The sequence below is a fragment of the Pan paniscus genome, chromosome 6 (assembly GCF_029289425.2).
Source record: "Pan paniscus chromosome 6, NHGRI_mPanPan1-v2.0_pri, whole genome shotgun sequence".
Classification (NCBI taxonomy): Eukaryota; Metazoa; Chordata; class Mammalia; order Primates; family Hominidae; genus Pan; species Pan paniscus.
The window spans coordinates 26,732,566-26,753,840 of record NC_073255.2 but is presented as its reverse complement, the minus strand read 5'-3'; the positions used below and the strand labels follow the sequence as shown (position 1 = coordinate 26,753,840).

Sequence of the window (21,275 nt, the reverse complement as noted above, 5' to 3'; positions counted from 1 at the left end):
CTGACCAAAACCAAAACCACTTGGAAAGGTTAAGCTGCCATGGGGACATTTGTTTGAATGCGTGCTCATGTACTGCTGATGGGATTGCAAATGGCCCATGTTCTTTGGAAAGAAAATCAGTCTTTACAGACATGTGACAAGTGCTTTCCATATGGTAGGCAATGAGCAAAGCAAAAGAAAACAGCCAACTCAAAAGGGCCTGAGGTATACAGCTAGACAGCCTGATTCAGCTTCCATCACTTAATGGGTTGGTGGCCTTAAGAAATAACAATTTATCTGCATTTCAATCTCTTCATCAGTAAAATATTGCTCATAACAGCAACCTAATGGTTGTGGCCATAAGAATTTAGTAAGATATGCAAACAGCTCAGCACACAGCAGGCTCTTATGTAAGTTTTGGTCTTCCTCGTACCCTAGCAGCAGACTTGATTTTAGTATATCTTGCTTTTTCTAGAAGGAAAAAACAAACAAAACCTGAGAAATGTCCTCCATACAGAGACTTGTGTTCCCTTTTACTTTAAGAAAACCATCAAAACTTTAATATACTCAAGGAGCCCTGTGAATCCTGATGCTGAATCTATACTTTCTCCTTTCCCACTCAAGACTTTTTATGAAAAGCTGCTTTTTGCTAATGGGGCCATCATTGTAGAGCTCTCTACACAGTGGCCAACTTTCTTGCCTTTGGAGGAGGTTTGTTTGAGAAAGCTGTTATAATGCCTCAAAGAAAAAAAAATTCTAAATAGACATTTCTCCAAAGAAGATACACAAATGGCCAATGAGAACATGAGTATCAACATTGTTAGTCTTCAGGGACATGCAAGTCAAAACTGTAATGTGACACCACTGCACCTCCACCAGAATGGCTAAAATAAAAAAACGTGGACAGTAGCAGTCTTGGTGAGGATGTGGAGAAAACAGAACTGTCATACATTGCTGAAGGGAAGATAAAATGGTGCAGCCACTATTTAAAAAACAGTTTGGTGGTACTTGCAAATGATAAACATAGAGTTATCACTTGGCCCAGCAATTCCACTCTAAGGTACATATCCGAAAGAATTGAAAACATATGTCCACACAAAATTTGTACATAAAAGTTCATAGCAGCATTATTCATAATAGCCAAGAAGGAGAAACAACCCAAATGTCCACTGACAGATGAGATAAACAAAATGTGCTATGTCCATACAATGGAACATTATTCAGACTTACAAGGAATTGAGTACTGATACATGCTACAGCATGGCTGAAGCTTGAAAACATTATGCCAAGTGAAAGAAGGCTACATATTGTATGAGTCCATTTTTTAAAATGCCCAGAACATGCAAATCTATAGAGACAGAAAATAGATTAGTAGCTGCCATGGGCTGGGGTATAGGGGAATATGGGGTGGGAAACAAATGGTGCCTGACTGCTAATGGTTACAGGGGGTTTTTTTTTTTTTTGGGTGGGGGGGCGGTGGGTAATAAACCTGTTCTAAAACTTGCAATGGTTGCAGAATATACTAAAGACCTTTGAGTTGTATAATTTAAATTGGTAAATGTTACGGTGTGCAAATTATATCTTAGTAAAACCTTTTTTAAAAACAAAAAGAATCGATAGAATCATGCTCAGGCAGAAAGAACCTCCACATCATGAAAATATAATCAAAAATTTGGATGATATTTTCGGCCAGGCATGGTGGCTCATGCCTGTAATCCCAGCACTTTGGGAGGCCGAGGCGGGCAGATCATGAGGTCAGGAGTTCAAGACCAGCCTGACTAACATGGTGAAACCCCATCTCTACTAAAAATACAAAAATTAGCCCGGCGTGGTGGCACATGCCTGTAATCCCAGCTACTCGGGAGGCTGAGACAGGAGAATGACTTGAATCTGGAAGGTGGAGGTTGCAGTGAGCCGAGATCACACCACTGCACTCCAGCCTGGGCGACAGAGCAAGGCTCTGTCTCAAAAAGAAAGAAAAAAAAAAATTGAAATCATCTTTGTTGAAATCAGGGGCAGGCACAGTTATTAGAAACTGGAGAACCAGCATCCAGCCCACTATGTTGGACTCCATGAGATTATTGTCTTTTTTATATTTTCCTTTCTGGTATTTAACAAAATCCGACCCCCACTCCACTGCCTCTCCAAGTAGTGTTGGTAATGACAAGAAGCTCCAGTTCACTGTGAATTTAAACAAATGCATTTGCCCTTGGCCTTTTGGGTCAAAAATGCCATGGCCCCAAAGTGCTGTTAGGGATTTTTAGACATTACTCAAGGTTGAATTATCATGGTGTCTTGAGAATGAAAAGGTACATTGGTGATTTTCTAGGCAATACCTTAATTTTACAAATGAATGAACTGAGGCACAGGGAAGCCATGCACAAAGCCAGACAGCAAGTCAGTAGCAGAACCAGAACTCTGGTCTCCCGTATTGCCCGTGTTGTTCTCAGTGTTGGCCTGTACACCATCTACATACAAATACGAGTCATTGTTTTGGTGACCTGTGCTGCAAACAGCTCAGCACTCCAGCCAGGGCAGTATGGTGCAGAGAAAGACCAGCCTTTGGAGTCTGATTACGAGTTTAAATCCTGGTTCAGCTGCTTGACCTCTCTAAGCCTGAGGTTCTTTTTTGATTAAATGGAATAATACTTACTCTTCCAGGTTATAGTGAGAAGAAAACATACATATAAAGTGTGTGGTAATGACGCTTGGCACAGAGCAGGTATTTACTAAAGGATTCCCACTGTCATCACAGATTAATGTATAGCCAAATATTAAATATATATAATGAAAATGTATACTTTATAATAAAAAGATTTCCCATTTATTAAGCATATTGTTCTAGCATTGTACCAAAGTTTAAACCTGACAGCGAACCTGTAAGTTGATCATTCTGGTTTTGCAGATGATGAAACTGAGGCTAAGAGAGGGTCAATTACATCATACGGCAAATACATAGAGGTACTTCAATGTGAACCCAGGTGTTTTTTGTCTTTGGTTTTTACTTCAAAGCCCAGATTCTTGTTATTCTATATTACTAAAATAGTTTGTATTATATGATAACTTTAAGGTGACCTGGTACCTTATTCTCTGAAAGTGATTTACCGTATTTCTTAATTAACGCTGCCAAATACATGCTTTATGTGAGAAGATGTTTTCTTTCTTGACTTTGGCCAGAGACCCTCTAAAGCCCACTGGAGAACTCTCTCTGAGAGCAAACTCATTTATTCAACAAGAAACTCACTGATCCTCCTAACAGCAAGATATCACTGAAAGCATTCTGATTCTTTTGATAAGAGCAGCAGAACTTTAAACCCCACACCATGAATGGGTTGCTTTTTGATCATGTTCCAATGCAACCAAAGACACTAATTTCCAAATATGTTAACCACTTGTGGGAAGTGGCAAAAAGATGTCCTGCAGATGAAGTGTTAGATCACGTTGCTAATCATATAAGCAGCATGAACAGGAGAAACTTGCATGAGAACAAAATAACTGGGATTTGCAGCCTCTGACAGCAAGTCAGTTAAGTGCTTTAATTTCCTTTGGTGAGTTGAGGAGGTACCTCTCCAGTGAGGATGCCAGCTTGCAAAATGAAGCATTTCGATCCTGAAAACCTCGCCAGATCTGTATGGAAGGTCAGGTACCTAAATTTCTAAAGGGCTTACACACATCACTGATGCCCCTTCAGGTTTCATCACCTATATTTATTTTACAATTATTTGAATGGGAGTTCAGGCTTGTGACGGTTAATGGACTGCTGCATTTGGCAACAGTAATTCTCCCCTCAGCCACAGGCCAGAGCTAGGGGAGGGACTGTCTGCGGCAGCTCCTCGCGGGCCCCTTGCCCTCCACCATCATTCGGAGAAATCAGCCTCTGTAAAGGTCGCATGCCTGGCACTGTTTAGCTTTCCCATCTCCATGGTAACTTGCTCCCAGACCTCTCCTGAGGAGCGACTTCCAATTGTGCTAAATTGGAAGTCTCTCTCTGACATGTGAAATCTTGCTCATTAGAACTAAGGAAAGACCATGAGACTCACAATCAAAAGAAACAATTACATAACATTGTGCATTTTTTGCACTGTCTCCAAACTGTTCCACATTATTAAAAGTAGTAACAAAAGAATGTCCCCAGTTTTCTATATTAGACTAAAATACACTATGTTTTCCTGGTGTATTTTAGTCTAAAATAGACTAAATATTAGACTAATATGATTTTAGTGATTTAATCTAATATAGACTAAATATTAGACTGATATGATTATATTACTTCTCAAAATGAACTCTAGGAAGGTGATCAAATCTATATAATGCTTCTCTGAGGTGAAATTTTCAGAGAAACTATAAATAGGACATCACTCAAACTATTCAAAGCATTGCTTTAAACAGCGTTGGTGTCTCGCCCAACTGGAAATAGACATGATATGGTGTACAGGTGCTTTACGTTTCCAAGAAATAACCAGGAATGGCCATGAACCTGGATGCCATGAGGGAGAGAGAGCATGCGAAAACTACAGCCACCACGCTCACCCTCTGTAGTACGAGAAACAAAAATGGAGTACTTTTTCCAGAAAACACAGCCCCGGGCTGGAACCATTTCTACACAGACACAGGGTTACTAAGATGAGAAATGGGAAAAGGATGCTTGGTCTTTTAAAACTCCACCTACAGGGGTGATCTACCTCTTCCTCACGAGAGAAGGAAGAATGAGGTTCTCAAATCACCATACTTGCCTTTTTAACTGACACATAATAATTGTACACATTGATGGGGTACAATGCGATGTTTTCATACATGTATATGTTGTGTAATGATCAAATCAGGTAATTAGCAGGCCCATCATCTTAAATATTTCTCATTTCTTTGGGGTGGGAACATACAAAATCCTCTCTTCTAGCTATTTTTAGATATACAATATTGTATTGTTGACTACAGTTACCCTACTGTGCAATAGGACACCAGAACTTATTCTTCCTTTCTAAGGATGGTAACTTTGTATCTGTTGACCATTCATTCCCCATTCTCCCCTTCCCCAGTCTCTGGTAACCACTGTTCTATTCACCATTTATAGGAGATCAGCTTTTTAAGAGTCTTTATGTGTGTGAGAACATGTATTTGTCCTTCTGTGTCTGACTTATTTCATTTAACATAATGTCCTCCAGGTTCACCCTGGAGCATCTTTTCTCTTTTTAAAAAACATAACTATATTACTTTATTATCACACATAAAATATTAACGGGGATTCTATATTACCATGATATGTTAATGTTAATTTCCCATTGTGTCATAAATGTTTTTTTTTTTTTTTACAGTTCATTTGGAACAAGATCCAAATAAGGTTCTTACCTTGCCCTTGGTTGATATATATAATCTTTTTTTACTATCTTGTTAGATTTAATTTTATTTTAAATTGACAAATAATAATTATATATATTTATGGGGCACAGTGTGATGTTTTGATACATGTGTACATCGTGGAATGGTTAAATCAAGCTAATTAACAAATCTATCACCTCACATACTTATTCACCACATTTTTCTTGAGCACATATTATAATTGAGTAACTGATACTGGTCCAACTGTAGACTATTCTCTAGGACTTCCATGACAGGCAGAAAAGAAACTTTAGTGAAATGAACTCTGGAATAGAAATCAAAAGACTTGTATCAAAAGACGCACAAAACTCTTGCCCGTGCCAACCTAGTGGCCTGGGGCAAATCCCCATGTTTCAGCATCTTGGTCTAGAAAAGGGAATAACAGCGTCAGCTCTGCATACCTCATAGGGTTTTTATAAAGAGCCGATGAGTCAGTGCATGTGAGGCTGCCTCACGCTGGTGCACTCTCTTGCACACACAGAGATCACCTGGAAGACTTGTGAAAATGCAGATTCTGATTCTGTAGGTCTGGGATGGAACCCGAGATTCTGCTTTTCTAAGAAATTTCCCAAAAGGCCAAGCATCCTCAATAACATTAAGAATTGCCCATAGTATAATTAGTTTATAAAATTCTTACCAGAATTTTTTGCTCAGTGAAATTTATTTACAAATTAATTTACAAATGTCTTACCAGAGATGGATTCATGAATTCTTCTAAATACACCCGACACAGTTTGCGATCCCAGTCATCTGTGATGTGGCCTCCATACATGATCTCACCAAAGAGATAACGGAGATCTTCCCATGGGACCTGTGGAGAAAACCACACAAATATTCACTGCTGGGTGCACAGTCTGCCTCAGAGTAGCCAGCCAGTGGCACGCGCCCCTCTAACACAATGCCCTCCAAGCCTCCGTCAATAGGAGGATTTAAAGGTGGTTCAGAAATTGTCTACGTTTCTGCAGAGAATTTCTTGGGAGAATTATTTTCAGTGTCTTCTAATATAGTCAGTGAAAATTCACTAACATTGAGCTGTTTATGAAGATTTTTTTTCTTTAAGAGATGAGGCCTGGCTTTGTTGCCTAAGCTGGAGTGCAGTGGCACAATCACAGCTCACTGCAACCTTGAACTCTGGGGCTCCAGCAATCCTCTCGCCTCAGCCTCCCAAGTAACTAGGACTACAGGCACAGGACACTCCATCTGGCTAATTTTTTAAAAATTTTGTAGAGATGGGGGTCTCACTATGGTGTCCAGGGTGGTCTCGAATTCCTGGCCTCAAGCCATCCTTCCTCCTTGGCCTCTCAAAGTACTGGGATTTATAGGCTTGAGCTGCCACGCCCAGCCTTAGGCAGATTTTAAAAGAAACTGAGTCATCCCTAGAACATGTTTGCAGGGAAAGTTTATACATTCAAATTCTCATCTAACAATTGTGAAAGGATGTTGGTTCACAAGGCCTTTGAAGTATGACATGTTTTTATTATCTGCTTTATATCAGCTTGTATATTATCTGATTCAGGAAAAGAAAGCAACATCCACACAATTTGAATTTGGGGTATATGTAGAATCCTAGTATTTTCCAAAAGTCCAGGCAAACAAATCCCCTTGCCACAGATGGAGCTGAGGGCTTGTCTTACGGCATGACTGGCCTAATGACTGTTCTAAGGGTTGTAACTAATGACTATACCATGTTTTATTCAAGAAATCACTATATCTACTCTTTATTTGGCTGAGCAGGGTTTGAAGCCTCTCTTTGCTATACTTTAGCTTCTTCTGGGTGTGCAAAACATGCCAGTGTGTGATGAAGCCTTTCTAGACAGGAACCTTTACACCTTCGGGGGCAGTATACTGCCTCCCAACAGTTTAAGTAAAAACATAATTATAGCCTTCGCTTGTTGCGTGATGTGACAGAACAGAACAAGTAAAATTGCTTCAACTATGCCAATGTACTGTTCTACAAGTTTATTTGAATTTGAATAAATGAACCTCAAATATGTCTTTTAAGCTGGGTTGAAGTGAATGAAAAATAAGAGAGGGGTGCCTAGACCGCAACATGCTCTCTCAACCACTGCATGGACTACCTTCCAAATAGCTGAAATGGATGGAAAACAAAGGCTTCTGACTTTTAGTTCTTTTTCTGCTTACATTTAATTGATGCTTGCTACACATTTCAGTATTCAATATGTATCTCTTTTTAATTTTTATTTAACTAGGGATCTGTTCTTTTCAATAATTATTTAAATAATTATCTGTTCTTTTCAATAATTATTTAGCTAAGGATTTGTTCTTTCCTCTTTTGTTTTTGAGACAGAGTTTTACTCTGTTGCTCAGGCTGGAGTGCAGTGGTATGATCTCAGCTTACTGCAACCTCCACCTCCAGGGTTCAAGCGATCCTCTCACCTCAGCCTCCTAAATAGCTGGAACTACAGGCGTGCACCACCATGCCCAGCTAATCTTTTGTATTTTTTATGGAGACTGGGTTTCCCCATGTTACCCAGGCTGGTGTCGAACTTCTGGACTCAAGTGATCTGCCCGCCTTGGCCTCCCAAAGTGCTGGGATTATAGGCATGCGCCATCACGCCTGACCTCAGATCTGTTCTTTTCAATAATTGATTCTCTTTCCCTCAATCCTGGTCTTTGTTTTTTACATATGCTTTCTTGAAAAGGGCATTTTGTACAACCAAACATGTGCTCATAGGAATTTAATTCCCAAATCCTGATAAGTCGCTTTGTGATGTGCAGAAAATGACTGAGAAACATGAGAATGTGTTAAAAACTTAAGGCTGTGCTGATCCTGGAGCCCCAGGATGAAAAAAAGCAGGACACAGTGTGACTCAGTTGGTCAACTGGTGTTTCCAAGACTCAGGATGTAAGAGCTGGAGAGAAACACGTGTGTCCACTTCCCTCTTCCTCCCCTTCATTTCCACCTCAATGGTGTATAGGATTCAGCTGAAATATGATTCTATTCCCGGTTGCAGCCTCACAGGACAGTTATGAAGAACATGAATAAAAGTCTTAAATGGTCCATTCCTTTTTCTACCTAGAACTGTTATAATTTTATGTGCAATAGTTTAGACAAAATGTGCTGGGAATCAACACAAAAATATTACTATTTAATAGAATGGTCAAAATATGCTCAAAGTATTCAGAATTACTTTTTAATTCTATAAATTAAAAAATGAGAGATATGGAACAATGAACATCAAATACCATATTAAAACTATTTATTTTGGATACAACTTATTTAAAATTTGTTCCTTGGGAAAATATGCCTATGTTAGGTACCAAGGGTATCTATTCTAATAGCAATCAAATCACCACTGAAGCCTGAGAAAGCGGACCAAAAAAGTTATAACAATCATTACTGAAGGAACATAAAACAATAGTTTCCATTTAGAAACAGGGATGGGTGATTTTAAAAACCCTTTGTAGACAATGTGGCCTAGAGTACAACACTTGACTGGTTTTGTCACATGTATCCTAGTTTTAACGGATTTAACTTAATGAAAAAAGTTTCCCTTGTGAGGATTAAGCTAGAAAATCCTTAGGAATGAATGGTTCTTGCTTTTTGAAATCTAATCTTTGGGTTTATGAGAATTTACACAAATGTTCTTGATGAGGCATTCCCATTCCCATCTGTAAAACACATTTTAGCTACGAAATAAAATCATTCATCTACCTTTAACTGCAAATCAAGGGGAACATTACTGAGAAAGTCACAACAAGGTGGCATCCTTAATACATAATAATGACATATGCAGGAAATGCACCATTATTTATACATGTGACGTGCTGTAAATTGCTTCCATCATCAGAACTAATTGTAGTGATTATTAATGCAGTGTTATGAACTGTCAGAATTGCTGTATGTAATTACATTTGTGCAAATGCTTCATTACCTGCCTAATGAATCTGGCATATATGCACATGTAAACCACTGTTTTTGTTAACATAATGAAGGACATTTTTTGTTTTTTTGTTTTTTGTTTTTTTTTACACTAAGCTGCTGACGTAGAACTGGTTTGACCTATCTCACGAAATGCGAACATCCACTGCTGAAAAACCTTTGATCTGGTTTATTTTCACACTTGGCAGAAGATACATACATAGCGTCAGCTATTTCAATAATAGCTTCAAAAGAGAAATTATGGTCAATTTTGATAGTGCCCAAAGACTGTCAGTTTTGTAAACTCCTTGGAAGAGGTTATTTGACCACCAGCACTTACTTTAGGGTTTGCCTCTAAGTAGTTGTAGAGGACATTGGCACAAATGGTGAGGTCTCCAGGATTAAAAGGATAGCTTCGGCTCCAGCCCTGGGGGCCAAACCTCAGTCTCCCAGCAACACAGGCGTGGAAGTAGCAGAGAGAAAAAAGGATGCTTTTAAACTCCTGCTCCTTGGAGCATATTTCAAGTGTATCCTGGGAAAAAAGAGAAGAAATGCTTGATTATCCATCAGTATGGTTTCCAAGAGCAAGGGTCTGCGTTTTCAATAATCTTGTAAAGAACTTTGAGAGTGAGATACTACAGAGGCAACATGCAGTTTTCAGCATGGCTACTTATCCAATGAGAAGCATAACAGGAGATTATTTGGCATTTGCCAGTCTGTTGGCTTAAGAGGAATACTTTTATTTTGCTTCAGTCATGCTTCTGAATGCTTCTAAGTTCACTAGAAAATGAGACACTTCATTTTAACCATGTCATACTGCTTGACATCATTTTCCTCTGCAAAATTTTCTTCGCAGAATCTGGATGACATAAAGCCATCATCTTCATTTCATCACTGTAGTAGAATGCTATTACGGTTGGGAGAATGCTAGTTAACCACAACTATCCATTCTTCCCTGGTTCTCTGGGCACATGGACACCCTTGACTGTTTCCCAGCCTCCCTTGAAGCCATTTGTGTCATCCAACCAAGTTTTTGCCAACAGAATTTCAGCTAAAGTGTTGTGTATAACTTCCAGGTCATTTGCTGAAAATGAAATTGCTTGTCTTAGTTGTCACTCTTCCCTTTTTTTTCTTTTTCTTTTTTTTTTTTTTTTTTGAGACGGAGTCTTGCTCTGTCACCCAGGCTGGAGTGCAGTGGCACCAACTCAACTCATTGCAACCTCTGCCTCCTGGGTTCAAGTAATTCTCCTGCCTCAGCCTCCTGAGTAGCTGCGATTACAGGTGCATGCCACCACACCCAGTTAATTTTTGTATTTTTAATAGAGATGGGTTTTTGCCACATTGGCCAGGCTGGTCTTGAACTCCTGTCCTCAGGTGATCCACCCTGCTCGGCCTCCCAAGGTGCTGGGATTATAGGCACGAACCGCGGGGCCCAGCGAACTCTTTCCTTTTCTATGGCTAGAAATGATGATGATTGGACAAGTCTGGAAACCTTGAATTAGGTATGGCAGAGGCACCCATCAGCTTGGGCGTATGAATGATCTCATGGAACAAAGCTGCCTAATATGTGAGAGAAAAAAAACTCCTATCTTGTTTGAATCCCTATAGTTTTGATTCTCTTTCTTACAGCAGCTTAGCCTGTACCTTAACTAATAAAATCACCACGACACATTATTTCCTTCCAATGAACTAAAAGTAAAATTCATTGTTGGGATGACTGGGTGATATATGGAAAATTGGGAAACGTGTCTAGACTTGTGAGGTTTTTTTTTTGTTTATTTGTTTTTTGTTTTTTTGAGATGGAGTCTTGCTCTGTCACCAGAGGGGCTATCTCTGCTCACTGCAACCTCCGCCTCCAGGGTTCAAGCGATTCTTCTGCCTCAGCCTCCCGAGTAGCTGGGACTACAGGCATGCACCACCATGCCCGGCTAATTTTTGTATATATTTTTAAATAGAGATGGGAGTTCACCAGATTGGCCAGGGTGGTCTCGAACTCCTGACCTCATGATCCACCCACCTTGGCCTCTCAAAGTGCTGGGATTACAGGCGCAAGTCACTGTGCCCAGCCTAGACCTGTGAGATTTTTTTTAAGAATGCAGATGGAAAATGGAATCCTGGCATGCTACCTGGATACGGTTATGGCCCAACAGCCATAAAATTAAAAGAAAAATAGCTGTCCAATCTATGGCTTAAAAGTCATATTTCACCCACGTTCAGATTTGGCAGCTCTGTGAGGCAAGGAAAGGAAGTTGAGGACTACTCCTTCAGCTGGCATTGAGCAACAGGGGAGGAAGAGGCCAAACTCTGCCCTTCCCTGCCTTGTCCTTTAAAATGGGCAAACTGTAGCCAGTTCACATCTGAAATGGATCTGACAACTTGGGCCATATATGAAGTATATGTAGAACCAGTGTGAGTAGTTCAGACCTAGTCTTCCAGAGGACTTGTGATACTAAACCAAGAACAGATTTGTTCTCTGTGGGCCAGGACCAGAGAGCTTTTTAGTTTCTTTAGACAGTGCTTTTAGCAGAATCCAGGGCTCCCACCAAATACGGTTCTAGAATTGGCCAGGAAGCATGTAGCACAGATCCAGTTAAATCACTAGGTCACTCTAAATCACTAGGCCATTTTTAGGTCATTTATGGGGCTTGGAAATATACAATCATTAAAAAATAACTTTTCCACAAATAAAGGGCAAGCTTGTGAAGGCAGAAAAGAGAAACCGTATAACTGGAATTAATCTTGAAGGGTATAAAAAAAATTTACTTTCAAATGTGAGATATTTCTAGGAGATCCAATATATGTATCAAAATTTCAATTTGGAATTATGATCTAACAAATCACTTAATACCCTTCTGAATTACAGATAGTCCACATAAAACCCAAGGTACTACAATAACTAAGTACATTACTTCAATCTGTACTTTATATAAATGACTTGGCTTTATCCTCAGTGCTAAAAGAAACAAGTCAATCCATTTCTTTGTGTTCTGATAACATAAATGATGCAGGAAAAAAATATGAATCAGGCTTTCTGAAGAAAAGGTATGAGTCTACCTACCATTCCACAGTTCAGGCCAGTTGTATTTTTGCAAACCAAGTGATAAGCAAATATTTAAAAAATACAGACTCCATTGTGAACAAAGAACAGGCATCTGCATACCCATAGTAGTGCTATTTGTACACAATTACCAATTTTATATGCACAATGATCAATTACTTGTTTCTGCCTGCAAATTTTACAGAAACAGAAATCTATCTTCTTACTCTAAAAAAATATAGTTATCTGGGTGTGAAGGGAGCCAAAAGTACTCCTTTATGACATCTGCCTCAAGAGGCTCTTTTTTTTTTTTTTTTTTTTTGAGATGGAGTCTCGCTGTGTTGCCCAGGCTGGAGTGCAGTGGCGCGATCTCTGCTCATTGCAACCTCTGCCTCCCGGGTTCATGCCATTCTCCTGCCTCAGCCTCCTGAGTAGCTGGGACTACAGGCGCCCGCCACCACGCCTGGCTAATTTTTTGTATTTTTAGTAGAATGGGGTTTCACCTTTTTAGCCAGGATGGTCTCAATCTCCTGACCTCGTGATCCACCGGCCTCGGCCTCCCAGAGTGCTGGGATTACAGGCGTGAGCCACCGTGCCCAGCCTCAAGAGGCTCTTTAGCTGAAAGGTGTAGGTAGATGGCATCCTACAAGAAATGGTTCTTTATGTCCCAGCCACTTGATTAAATTTACATAAATATTCTGGAATGCTCAGGATAATAAAGCACTAGTATTAAACAAACTGTTCATTTTGAATACACATGCCAAAGTTTGGAGGTAAATTCTAAATTGAGGGGAAAGATTAAAAATATGGATTTAAAAATTAGCCAGGCATAGTGGCATACACCTGTAGTACCAGCTACTCAGGAGGCTGAGGCAGGAGGATTACTTGAGCCCAGGAGTTCAAGGCTACAGTGAGCTATAAGTGTGCTGCTGCACCTCAGCCTGGGTGACAGAGCAAAAAAAAAGAAAAAAAAGGTTTAATTAGATTTGAAAAATACCCTAGCAGTACAGTTGACTTGTCTAAACCTCTTGGGTATTTTACTCCACTGTGAGGGACACCCAGGCAACAGGAACAACTGGTCCTCATTTACCTAACCCATATGGGTAACAAGAGAGATAGCATTCATCACTCTATCCATACGCAGGCTTTAACAAGATTGGACCACAGCAGCAACACAGAACACCCCAAATAATACAAGGAGATATGGGAAAGGACATCTGTGATGGAGACTGCTGATTGCCTTCCTTAAAATGTCTTCTTGCTAATTTTTAGCTGGGCTTATGGTTGCTTAAGATAAATTCACTTTTCCCAGCCTCTCTTGCAGCTAGGTAATGCAATGTGACTAAGTTTGACCAATGAGATGAAAGGAGAATTTCTGTTTGTTAACTTGTAGGAAGCACTTGCACAACAAAGCAAACACCGTCCTTTTCCTTTTGTCATCTTCTTTGTTTCTTCTTTCATCCTCCTGTCAGGAATGTGGATATGGGGGCTGCAACTCCTGCAGCCACCTGGGACCGTGACAAGCCCATTCTAGAAATGGTGAACTATAAAGAGCCAGATTGATGACAATTTGTGGTAACACATGAGTTCTGAATGGACTATCTGTAAAACTCTCATGCGGCAGGACTACCTTTTGACCTTGTATAAGCCAATGTTATTTTATAAGAACTTCTTTCAAAAGTAGCCAACCCAACATTCTAACTGATAAAAGGGCAATGGGAACTTATTCACAGAGAGCCAGGGAGCACAGGCTAAATCCCTTGAATTATATAATCTGATTAAAAACTGCATTTTGTTTTCTAACATAATGACAGGTCAGCATTCATAAAAGACTCTAACATTTTAGATTTTCTGCGATTTTTTATTTTGTTGGTTGGCTCTGACTAAGATAGGTTTGATGAGAAGATTATTTAGTGAATCACTTTGGTTATCTTTGCTTTTGCTACTTAACATCAAGTTCAGTCTTAATATTTCAGAGGATCCTCTCCACTAAATAAGCAATATTCTTCCTTGGGCCAGGTGCGGTGGCTCACGCCTGTAATCCCAGCACTTTGGAGGCCGAGGCGGGCGGATCACAAGGTCAGGAGATCAAGACCATCCTGGCTAACACGGTGAAACCCCATCTCTACTAAAAAATACAAAAAATTAGCCGGGCATGGTGGCAGGCACCTGTAGTCCCAGCTACTCGGGAGGCTGAGGCAGGAGAATGGCGTGAACCTGGGAGGCGGAGCTTGCAGTGAGCCGAGATCGTACCACTGCACTTCAGCCTGGGCGATAGAGTGAGACTCCGTCTCAAAAAAAAAAGAAATATTCTTCCTTGAAGTTCCTAAAAGTCTTTCCAATAAAAGTAACCTTCAATTAATAAAAGTGGCTTTCCAGATAGCAGTCAAAAGAACTGACAGGTTCATGAAAAGACCAGAACAGGTGTTCTTAACTAGGTAATTCATGCATAGGCTTTGGGGGAATCTGTGAATCTTTACCATTATATGCAAAATATTTTTAACACTTATTATTACTTTTTGAGACAGTGTCTCGCTCTGTTGCCCAGGCTGAAGCACAGTGGTGTGATCATAGCTCACTGCAGCCTCGAACTCCTGGGCTCAAGTGAACCTCCTCTCAGCCTCCTAAAGTGCTGGGATTGTAGGCATGAGGCACTGTGTCTGGCCCAATGTGCAGTATATTTTCGAATGTGTATTCCCCTGGGGAGAGTGTCCATAGTTTTATGAGATTCTCGAAGTGATCTTTACCAAAAAAAAAAACAAACAAACGAACAAAAAAGCTGAAGGATAATTGGACTGAAGCATATTTGTTCATGAAATGTTCACTTTCATGAATAAAGATACTTATTTTAGGGGGCAGATAAGTCTTATTTAAATAAATCAAATTCCTCTTTGTATGTACTTTGGGAAATAGCTTGAAAATGTCATAAATAGCCAGAAATTATAAATTAAGGGATGATTAAAAAACATATATGTCTGTCATAGTGGATTAAATAAGGCATATTGCAGATATTTAATAGTTTCAAAAAGACTTTTTGAGTCCTACTATTTGCACAATCTTCTGTGTATATATAGGATACAAATTACTTAATTATTTAATGAAGTAATTAACTGCATTCTTCAACACTGTATTCTTAGGTAGTCAATTATCATAATTCCTTCATAATGTTGGTTTATGTATTGACCCAAAAGCTACTAGAAAAGAAGCTAAGGATGCTAACATGCTTCATAGGGAATGATATTTCTAAGAGGGGGCTGAATATTTATCACCAAATCATATGTATTTCCTCTTTAGGGTTCATTCTACTGTCCTAACAAGAATGCGATTTACCAAGGATTTCCAAAAAATTAGAGGAAGGAAGGAAGATCTCAGAGCAATAGCAAGAAAGGAAACTGAAAGACTTGACAATGATGTTGATAGATAGGATAGTTTGGGTGAAAAGAGTAATGGTAATAAAGGTATCATATATACATCATATATATGTGTATATATATGTATATATACACATGTATATATGTATTAATTTATATATGTATTCGGCCAGGTGCAGTGGCTCACACCTATAATTCCAGCCAAGGTGGAATTGGGAGGCCAAGGTGAGCAGATCACCTGAGGTCAGGAGTTCGAGACCAGCCTGGCTAACATGATGAAACCCTGTCTCTACTAAAAATACAGAAGTTAGCTGGGCATGGTGGTGGGCGCCTGTAATCCCAGCTACCTGGGAGGCTGAGGCAGGAGAATCGCTTCAACCTGGGAGGCTGAGGTTGCAGTGAGCCAAGATCATGTCATTGCACTCCAACCTGGGCGACAAGAGCAAAACTCTGTCTCAAAAAAACCAAAAACAAACAAAAAACCAAGTAAGTATTCATTTGTCTTATCTTGGAAAAACATGAAAATATAAATAAGGTGTCATAGATATAACCCAAAAAGAGGACTTTAAATCTACTCATATCAAACCAGGGCTAAAACACTACAGTGAAACTTTTACCATGTCATTACTGTCGCCATCATCAACAAGAATAACAATGGCTTCTTCTCTTTCTGCGGTCAGAGATACTAGTCTGCCACATTTGTTTTCAAGAAGCAAGTTCTGGCCAGGCGCGGTGGCTCATGTCTGTAATCCCAGCACTTTGGGAGGCCGAGGCAGGTGGATCACCTGAGGTCAGGAGTTCAAGACCAGTCTGGTCAACATGGTGAAACCCCATCTCTACTAAAAATACAAAAATTAGCCGGGCGTGGTGGTATGCAGCTGTAATCACAGCTACTCAGGAGGCTAAGGCAGGAGAATTGCTTGAACCCGGGAGGTGGAAGTTGCAGTGAGGCAAGATCATGCCACTGCACTCCAGCCTGGGCGACAAAGTGAGATTCCGTCTCAAAAAAAAAAAAAAAAAAGCAACCTCCTCAAGAAGTTACCTAGTTAGCTTTCCCTACACAGTAGCTGAAGTTTTCTTAATGTTAGGGTGAGACTTAAATATATTTACTGGTCATTAGAATAGGAAATGACAGGGGCAATTCTTTCAAGAGATTAAAACACGCCCACCCCTACCCCTTCACATGCGAACATTAAGAACTTGCTTCATCCCTCTCAATGACATGCCTGGGTTGATTCTGGGCCCCACAGTCTTGTGAGATGACTCTGACTTCATTGTCTGCCTAGCCTGCTTCGCTTTCTTACCTGATCAAAGTTGTAGAGGGCGGCATGCAAATTGGCCAGCATCCCTGTTGGGGGTTCATTAGTGATCTTAATGGAATTTTCCAGGAGTCCTTGAGGGATGATATGCTCATCTGGTGTAGGTGCAGACTCAGCACTCATGAAAACCCTGTAATCTCTGTGGCTTCCTTGGCTGAATCTTTCAAGGAGCTTCTCCAAGGTTCCTAGCCACTTGGCTACCAAATGAACATTCTGAAAGATAGTATGGTGCATAATTCCTGTGAAGGTGAGGCATATTACTTGAATTATAAGATTACATTTTCCTGTATATAATTGCACTGAAAACTCAGAGAACCATGATTCAAATTTTCCTTTATCAATACATCATAAAAATTTTCCTTTATCAATACATCAAAAAAAAAAAGCCAAAAGGGAATTGAACCTTGAACATATTAAATGTTCCCAATCAACACAGACTGTCTTTGTAATCCAAAATCTCCACGCAATACACATATCTACTTCAAACACCCACGAGTTACTTCTGAGATGGAGTTGCCTAGTACTTTTCTTTGTTATGGTTCAAATACAATTACTGAGACATATTGGGGTTTGAGAAAATATGAAAACTAAAAGCCAGAAATGTGCCTGACACCCTCTTCATTGGTTTCTGATGGAAACCTCTTCTACTCAAACTCCTACTCATAAGCATATGAACTCAAAAGGATATAAGGGAAGCAAGGCTAGCTGAAAGTAAGCAATCATTCATTGTTAAGATGTTTTGTTTATTCCTAACAGATGATTTTCCTTAAATCCTAGGTCTGCTGAAAATCACACACAAAAAGTTAAATGCCACCACCGTTGTCATTCTTTGCTTTTCCATTTTATGATTCACAAATTTGCTCTTCCAATACCAAACACGCACAGGGTATAGCTTGGTAGTTGGTGCAGGGAGGGAGATATAAAGGCTGCACCTTACATGCTCTCTGGCTTTGGAGAAGTCCTTGATACAGTAATTGAAATGTCACACCCAGATATATATAATTATTTCCAACAAAGAAAAACATTTAAGATTATAACAGCTACAAAAATACAGAGAATGAAGGCAAACATGGAACAAAATAATAATGCAAGTATCCTGCTTTAAAATTTCTATTGCAAAAAGATCTAAGCCCACTCAGTCATTCACATTATTGGCTTTTATTCCCTTGGCAAATAATGAACACTGGTAGATGTGGTGGGCAGAATTATGCACCCCCAAATTCATATGGTGAAGTCTTAACCCCCAGCATCTCATAATGTGACTGTATTTGGAAATAGAGTCTTTAAGGAGATAATTAAAGCTAAATGTGGTCATTATGAAGGTTTTTTTTTTTTTTTTTTTTTTTTTTGAGACAGAGTCTCGCTCTGTCACCCAGGCTGGAGTGCAGTGGCGCGATCTTGGCTCACTGCAAACTCCGTCTCCTGGGTTCACAATATTCTCCTGCCTCAGCCTCCCGAGTAGCTGGGACTACAGGCACCCACCACCACGCCCAGCTAATTTTTTTTGTATTTTTAGTAGAGACGGGGTTTCACTGTGTTAGCCAGGATGGTCTCGATCTCCTGACCTCATGATCTGCCCTCCTCGGCCTCCCAAAGTGCTGGGATTACAGGCATGAGCCACCCCATCCAGCCAATGAAGGGTCTTAAACCAATATGACTGATGTCTTTATGAGAAGAAGGGATTAGGACCCAGAAACACGGAAGACAAATCACATGAAGACACAGAAAGTTGGCCATCTACTCTAGCAAAGTAATACAGTAGGTAAGGACTCTAAGTTCCCTCCTTTACATGCTTACTAACAGGTTATAAGGAAAGAGTATTTCTCATTCCTAATTGTGCCAATCATAAAAGAAAACAACAGAAACAATAATAAAACCTGCTTTGTAAACTCAATTATATCTTCATTCTCTGTCTTATGGGCTACAACAGTACCTTACTTGAAAAGTTTACTTGAATCAAATGTAAAAATATTCTAGGTAGTGACTTTGGAGTCACTGAAGGGGACAGAAAAACCTCTAAGCAAGCCATCGTGGAGCACAGGCACACTTTGGAATCTAGCTTGGCAGCTATTCTTGAGGGTACTGGCTTTGGGACTGGCTAGATTCTTATGCCTATTTTTCCAAGAACAGCAATGCTTGTGCAACACTTTTAGACAATCTATATGTCTTGGAAATGCATGAAAAATGGTCATTTTGCCCTTGAAAAATGGTTTTTAATATCTGTTATGTTAATTCACAAGCCTTCTGGTGTGCATGTGAGATAAAGATAGTTGCCAGCCCGCTACTTTTATAATAGTTTTCTCTGGAATTTGGGCTTTCGATTAACTACTATCTAAACACCTTTAGAGGGCTCTATCTAATCATAATAATTGATCACATTGGGGCTTAGGTAAGAACTAATTAACATGTACATACATATCATATACCCATGTTAATGTAATTTAATGTAAATTATGAACAGTATAACAAGTTTTCATTATGTTTGCCTTCTCTTTCTTCAAAGTCCTCCTTCTCTTTTTCCTGCTGATCAAATGGATACTAGCAACTTCTAGACACTGGGATGGCCCAAAGCCTGGTATAACCTCTCCTTACCAATTACTGTATGTGGGTACAGGGGTGGGGAGTGAAGAGGTTTAAACAGTTAAATTCTTGGTTACTGGCTTAGCTCTAAGAACAAAAATCAAAGGTCTGAAACAAATATCCGAAAGTAGATCCTTGACAAAATAAGATCTTTTATGTTAAAATTTACAACTTGCAATTTTAGGGGCAACAAATAGCTCAGCATAGATACAAAAGTAATGGAGGGTTTATTTTGAATACGTTCTTTTGAGGATGACTATAGCCCTCCTAGTGTTCTCTGCAGTCTGAGCCACTGGGAGCATGAGAATGCTCAAAGAGCTCTTTCCTTTCTGAGACAACCTTAAAATTTACCAAACTGTCTGAGCGTCAACTGTTTTCTCTGAAAAAGCCAACCCTCCTGTGTTTCTGAGCCTCAGAAGGGGATGCACTACACTGCCCTCAAGTCCCCTTACAAAGGTCTCTATTAAGGCCTCATCTAAGCAGTGGGTATTATCATCCCAGAAGATTACATTCCTGCAATCATAAGCCTGCTTGGACTCTGGAAGCTTCTTTATGAATCCAGTTGCATTTCAAGCAGAAATGCCAAAGGCACCGAGCCTGGATACTGGAGACACTAAGGGAGGCCCATGCTGTATCTTGCATGAGGGTGGCTATTTTCAGGAATGTCACCTGCTGCTAAACAGACCTAGACTGAAGTACCAGCTCTGCCATCCAATCAGCCCTGTGGCCTTGAGGCTCTCCAGCCACTCGGATGCTCGCTTTTCTCATCTTTATATAGAGAATCACGACTCCTAACCTAGGAGTTTTGTTGTAATGATTCCAGATAAGGTAGCCTGTGAATTGCCTACTGACGAGAACCTTTGCATGACTCAGCTGAAAACTAAACAGCCATTCCTAGACCTGCTGAGACAGCTAGCAGGGCTTGCTGTGGATGGAGTCAGCACATTCCTCAGGTGCCCCCTAATGCTGGCCTGTGCTCCACTGGTTCTTGTAATACTCAGCCAAGGGGGGCATCCCAGAGGACACTGGGTGGGAGAACCAAAGGTCTGTATGATGTTTGCCTGAGAAGGGATAAAGGAGTTGTCTACTCAGATCCCTGTAATTTACAATCAAAGGGAATGTTACACACTAGGTAGGGGCAGAGTTGGACTTGTATGAGATAATGATTGATGCAGGAGCCGAGTATTGGGGAGGGTCCCCAGAGAATCTCTGACCTGCCTGTGCATTGGGAGAATGTGGTGAAGCCATAGGAAATTCACACCATTTGCAGCGGGGAGGAGCCTGGCCTCTACAGCTCCTGGGCAGTGGCCTGGTATTCAATCTGTGAGGTTGGGGTGTGTTACCAGGATCCATCCCCTCTCACTTTGCTGAGAGTTTTTTTTTTTTCTTTTCGCTCAATAAATTCCATTCCCCCCACCCTTCAATGTGTCTGTGTTCCTAGTCCCTTCTGGTTGTGTGACAAGGACCCGGTTTTAGCTGAGCTAAGGAGCAAAATTCTGCAAAAACAATATATATTAAAAAAGAGTTCTGTCGACTCTAACATCAACCCAGATACTATGATAACAGTGTTAGCAATCTAAACGAGCCTGCGTGTTCTCAGGCACTATTGAGTGTTCCAGATATCTCTAAGTGAGGGGAACAACGAAGTTCTTCCTAATAGTTTTAATTTTAGAGTACAATGGCTAGACAGTCTCTCAGAAGATGACAGCCATCGCTGTCCGCAGAGCCCC

The 21,275-nt window shown here is 40.2% G+C and overlaps 2 protein-coding genes across 3 annotated transcripts in view; one reads left to right on the top strand and one right to left on the bottom strand.

Annotated features, from left to right (window-relative positions):
- Positions 1–21,275, bottom strand: part of DNAH11 (dynein axonemal heavy chain 11) — a 358,159-nt gene that overhangs the window by 11,575 nt on the left and 325,309 nt on the right. Inside the window, exons 74-76 of the mRNA XM_055115753.2 lie at positions 16,951–17,178; positions 9,579–9,770; positions 6,047–6,166 (exon numbers count right to left, since the gene is read on the bottom strand). Coding sequence (XP_054971728.1) covers positions 6,047–6,166; positions 9,579–9,770; positions 16,951–17,178 — 540 coding nt within the window. The remainder of the gene's footprint in view (positions 1–6,046; positions 6,167–9,578; positions 9,771–16,950; positions 17,179–21,275) is intronic.
- Positions 1–21,275, top strand: part of CDCA7L (cell division cycle associated 7 like) — a 131,726-nt gene that overhangs the window by 57,982 nt on the left and 52,469 nt on the right. The gene's annotated exons all lie outside the window — the stretch shown is intronic.